At 44.4% G+C, this 5,893-nt stretch overlaps 1 protein-coding gene across 1 annotated transcript in view; it reads right to left on the bottom strand.

Annotated features, from left to right (window-relative positions):
- Window positions 1–6: 6 nt before the first annotated feature.
- LOC106812832 (transmembrane protein 98-like) overlaps window positions 7–5,893 on the bottom strand; it is a 7,580-nt gene continuing 1,693 nt past the window's right edge. The window contains exons 5-6 of the mRNA XM_014816813.1: window positions 1,726–1,846; window positions 7–766 (exon numbers count right to left, since the gene is read on the bottom strand). Of these exons, the coding sequence (XP_014672299.1) occupies window positions 668–766; window positions 1,726–1,846 (220 nt within the window). The 3' untranslated portion in view covers window positions 7–667. The remainder of the gene's footprint in view (window positions 767–1,725; window positions 1,847–5,893) is intronic.

Below are 5,893 nucleotides of genomic sequence, written 5' to 3'. Positions count from 1 at the left end.
AGACACAGCGTAAGTGACAGCTCAGACTTACACGACAGACACAGCGTAAGTGATAGTTCAGACTTACACGACAGACAGCGTAAGTGACAGCTCAGACTTACACGACAGACAGCGTGAGTGACAGCTCAGACTTACACGACAGACACAGCGTGAGTGACAGCTCAGACTTACACGACAGACACAGCGTAAGTGACAGCTCAGACTTACACGACAGATACAGCGTAAGTGACAGCTCAGACTTACACGACAGACACAGCGTAAGTGACAGCTCAGACTTACACGACAGACTTACGATCATAACCACGAGATTCGGCTGCCGACAGATCGAGTTCGCGCGAGGGCGACCTTGGGAGTGAAGGTCATCCCAGTCAAAAGGGCAGCCCTGCTACAATCTCATGACCTTGAGAAAGGAAAGGGCAGCCCCCACCCCAAAACACTCCCGACCTTGAGAGAAGGGCAGCCCCCACAACTATCTCATGACCTTGAGGGCAGCTCAACAACAAGGGCAGCTCCCTACCCCCCAACTCTCTCATGACCTCGAGGGAAGGATGCCCCCCCCCCAGTAACTCTTTCACGATCTTGAACAAAGGGCAACCAAGCGCGCGACCTTCAACGAGCGACCCATGCACGACCTTGAACCAGCGACCTCTACGCGACCTCCTCGCGGCTACAGCTGCGATGCCTCGTGGCAGTTGTTGAGCAGCTGCTGCTGATCGAGAGACTTCTTCATGTTTGCCTCGGCCACCATCGCCGCGTCGTGCAGGATCTGCCGAGGAGAGAGAGAGAGAGATTTGCATCGTTAGAATCACCGTGGCGATAGTGAGCAGCAGGGAAAAAAATAAAATTTATTTTTCGGGGGCTACTTTTCAAGCTCGTGTGCATGAAAATAGCACTCTAAAATTTGGTTTGCATTGAACTCTATGATAAATACAACAGGCTCTTTTTGGCATTTCGGGGGCTAAATCGCCCCAAGCCCCCGTGTATTTTTTTCACTGGTGAGCAGGTGACGTCTTGCGCGTTTTCTCGCTAAGCGCAATGCGCGATTTTACGATTTTACGTGTGTTGTGGACGTGTCGCCATTTCAGCATTAGAGCATCGTTTGAATACAGGTCCTTCATAGTTCGTCACAAATAAGAGGGGAAAACCCACGAACAAAGGTGAGTGAGATCACGACGGAATGTTTGGACACCGAATTCGAAACCGCTGCAACAAATTGCTGCGTAAAATAACAAACAATGCCTGTCGTGGCAAGACTGTGTGTGCATTTGCTGTAGCTCTATACAAATTCCGTGGTTTTTCGAGCAGGCCTGACATCAATAACATGCTCCACAAATAGGAGAAAGCCACTCAAAAACTCACTACTCAAAAAAGTCTTAATAATATTGCGATGAAACGCTCGAGCAACGAACGAGTAATCGCTGCGTAAAACAACAATGCTTGACACAGCAAGCTCCACACGCGTTTGCCGTAGCTACGAACGTTTCCGGTGACGAATTCCGCGTCTGCAGGGGGACGACTCTCACAAGGGCTGACCTCGCCTCGCAACAAGCGTGGGTCAGGGGAAAAATTACTTTTTTTCTCACAGGAGCTCTTTTTCAAAAGTCTGTGGGAAAAATAGCTCTCGTCGAAAAATTAACGGGAGCTATTTTTAGCCTCACGGGAGCGATTTCGGAGGTTTGAAGAGCGAATCGCTCATCGCTCCCGTATATTTTTTACCCAGCCTACCTTGTGGTGGCTGTCCATCTCTGCGAGAGAGTCGTCGATCCAGCCGAGGACGGACGGGGCGTGGCATGCGTGCTTCGTCACCACCACCAGGTGGTTCACGCAGAGGATGAGCGCCGTCGCCCTAGCAACGAAAACAATGTAGCAACGATGTAGGTTGGAAGGGAATTGAGGGTATGGGTAGAAGGGTTTGTTAGGCGTTGTATATGTTGTTATTGTTCGTCCTCACTTACATACTTGGTTAATTGTTTAAAACGCGAAATGTCTTGTTTTTCATTGGTAATTCTCGTTAATAAACAGCTATATCTGGTTTAATTCCAGTATATTTTACAAGGTAACAAATGTTAGTTGAAAATTAGTTTTGTCATCTATTGTCTATAACTCTTCTTTTGACTTGATCTGTGCGCCAAATCCTTTTAGCAATTGTACTAGAATGCGATGGAGTTTATTTAACGATGTAAAAGTAGAATTTTTTTAGGAAATAGTGCAGGTATAACAGACTCAAGGTAAATGTGTGATGATAAGTGTCAGCCAAATATGTGAAGTTAACTAGAATCCTTGAATGTGGATGATCGGCCACTCCATTTTCTTATAAGAATAAACGTATAAGAACGTTTCCATGTGTGTCGTTAGTGCTATTTTGGAGTAATCATTCTGATCAGTCTCACATTACTCCAAGGTGCTATGAAAGGTGAATTAAATAACACTTATATGCTCACAATATAACAATAAACTTTATTTACACTTTATTAAAAAAGTGATTTTTACATGTGTAAGTACAAATACAGTGTTATACACGTGCTTATTGTGAAATGTGCATAAACCATGTTTTTACGTGTTAATTGTTCCAAGAACGAATTATTGCACCAAACACGTACGCTCCAAAAATATTACAGGGTGTCAGCCTTTTGATTCATCTTACAAACAATCTAAAAAAATGGCCTAAAAATCTAAATCTAATTTCAGAAACCTGATTAACAAGATTGAAATTCGTTAATTATTAAACTATAACAACATTAACCATCACTTCTAATAAATTGCATTTTTAATCAATTTTTAAGTATCACGTTCATGGCAGCACATTTTCCATGAATATTTTTATTATAATGTAAGTATACACAGAAATACTTATAAGTACATAAAAGCACCGACTATTAAATGCACTTCTTGTCATAACAGTATAAACTAGTAAACCAGCACCAAGTGCGTGTAATAAAATATGTGGTAAAACATGTACATCCCTATAAATATGTTATATAGAGTAACGTGTAATAAATATAATTACAATGCGATCTATAATGATTTCTCAGTAACTTCAAATATTCAGGATTAAAACATGATATCATGTATGTTACGCATACTCGGTAACCGGTCCTATAAAAAGTTGCATAAAGAGGGAATGTTAACGCGAGTTCATATTTTAAAAACTGGATATTTATGCTCCGTCTGTACTTGAAAAAAATCGTTTGTGCATCTGAATATTTACCCAATATAGTGAATAGGTGATATAATATAATCAAGAGCATATTATGAAGGCCTTCCTAATACGCTCGTGATATAATTGATGATAAATACATTAATTACTTATTCACTTCAAGATACTCGTGGGAGTAAATATGGTAATGGTTGGTGATGAAAGTGGAATCACAATCGCAAAAATAAGTACAAAGCTTGGAATTGGCCATCTCACTGAACATGATTTTCTACAAATACAGCTTTACGGTTGGGCAAAATTATAGAAATTGCAGAATTAAACTGCTTGTGACTTTCACGTTTTCTGGCAGTTTGTATTAGTTCTATAAGAAACACATTATTTAAAAACGACAAATGTGGGCAATTTGAGGGCACTCTTGAGTAGTGTTACAGCTAGCACCTCGTTTACAAAGGAAAGAATTTCGCAGACGTGCATTTTTCTGGCAGTTCTTGGCAAGGAATGTGCGAGTCGTCTTCTTGGCTATGCAGTTTAACGCTGCCTACATTAAAAGTTTTGCCACGGCAAAGTTATTAACGTTAAATAGATTGGAAATGTTTTACGATAATCATGAGAATGATCTACCATATCCACCGTCAAGAATATGATAATAAAGTCGGCAACACTGCACACAAAATATGTCTTTAGCACGGAATTACGCGGAAAATATACACAACGACGATGCAGCAACTTGCACAAATACAAGATATCTGCCGTATACAAGATATGCATGGCAAATAACACTGGGACATAATATGTATGGGGTTGTATTTCGGACGATAGACGTACAGCGTAAGTGACAGCTCAGACATACACGACAGACTTACGATCATACCACGAGATTCGGCTGCCGACAGATCGAGTTCGCGCGAGGCGACCTTGGAGTGAAGGTCATCCAGTCAAACAGGGCAGCCCTGCTACAATCTCATGACCTTGAGAAAGGAAAGGGCAGCCCCACCCCGAACACTCCCAACCTTGAGAGAATGGCAGCCCCCACAACTATCTCATGACCTTGAGGCAGCCTCAACAACAAGGGCAGCTCCCTACCGCCAACTCTCTCATGACCTTGAGGAAGGATGCCCCACCCCCAGTAACTCGTTTCACGATCTTGAACAAGAGGGCAACCAGCGCGACCTTCAACGAGCGACCCCTGCGCGACCTGAACCAGCGACTCTACTCGACCTCCTCGCGGCTACAGCTGCGATGCCTCGTGGCAGTTGTTGAGCAGCTGCTGCTGATCGAGAGACTTCTTCATGTTTGCCTCGCCACCATCGCGCGCGTCGTGCAGGATCTGCGAGAGAGAAAGAGATTCGCATCGTTAGAATCACCGTTAGATGATGATATGACGTTAGATAGAATCACCGTTAGATCTCAATCATCCATTTTTACGATTTTACGTGTGTTGTGGACGTGTCGCCATTTCAGCATTAGAGCATCGTTTGAATACAGGTCCTTCATGGTTCGTCACAAATAACAGGGGAAAACCCACAAACAAAGGTGAGTGAGATCACGACGGAATGTTTGGATACCGAATTCGAAACTGCTGCCAACAAATTGCTGCATAAATAACAATTCCTGTCGTGGCAAGACTGTGTGTGCATTTGCTGTAGCTCTATACAAATACGCGGTTTTTCGAGCAATCACATGCTACACAAATAGGAGAAAGCCCACTCAAAAAAACTCCTACTCAAAAAAGTCTCAAATAATATTACGATGAAACGCTCGAGCAACGAACGAGTAATCGGCTGCGTAAAACAACAATGCTTGAAACAGCAAGCTCCACACGCTGTTTTGCCGTAGCTACGAACGTTTCCGGTGACAAATTACGCGTACTGCGAGGGACGACTCCCAACAAGGGTGACCTCGCCTCGCCAACAAGCGCGGGTCAGTGGAAAAATTACTTTTTTTTTCACGGGAGCTCTTTTGTAAAAGTCTGTGGGAAAAATAGCTCTCGTAAAAAAATTTACGGGGAGCTATTTTGAGCCTCACGGAGCGATTTCGGAGGTTTGAAGAGCAATCGCACATCGCTCCCGATATATTTTTTACCCAGCCTACCTTGTGGTGGTGTCCATCTCTGCGAGAAGAGTCGTCGATCCAGCCGAGGACGGACGGGGCGTGGCATGCGTGCTTCGTCACCACCACCAGGTGGTTCACGCAGAGGATGAGCGCCGTCGCCCTAGCAACGAAACAATGCAGCAACGATGTAGGTTGAAGGGAATTGAGGGTATGGGTAGAAGGGTTTTGTTTACTCCTCTCTATGTGTCGCTGTCCCTCTGTCTTGCTCGCTCTCTCTCTCTATTTCTCTGTCTCTCTCTCCGTGCGCGCGCTATTCTCTCTCTCTCTCTCTCTCTCTCCCTTGCACTTGTTTTCGCTTCACTCTCTCTCTCTCTTGCTCTTGTTTTGCTCTCACTCTCTCTCTCTCTCTCTCTCTCTCTCTCTCTCTCTCTCTCTCTGCACTGTTTTGCTCTCACTCTATCTCTCTCTCTCTCTCTCTCTCTCGCTCTCTCTCTCTGTCACGTGCGCGCTCTCTCTTTCTCCTTCGCGCGCTCTCTCTTTCTCTCTCGCACGCGCTCTCTCTTTCTCTCTCTCTCTCGCTCTCGCTCTCACGTCTCTCTTTCTCTCTCGTCTTTTCTCTCGCCGCGCGCTCTCTCTCTCTCTCGCTCTCACTCTCTCTTTCTCTCCTGCCTCTCACTCTCGCGC

Source organism: Priapulus caudatus, unplaced genomic scaffold (genome assembly GCF_000485595.1).
Source record: "Priapulus caudatus unplaced genomic scaffold, Priapulus_caudatus-5.0.1 Scaffold691, whole genome shotgun sequence".
Lineage (NCBI taxonomy): Eukaryota > Metazoa > Priapulida > Priapulimorpha > Priapulimorphida > Priapulidae > Priapulus > Priapulus caudatus.
This window is presented reverse-complemented; position numbering and strand designations above follow the sequence as displayed.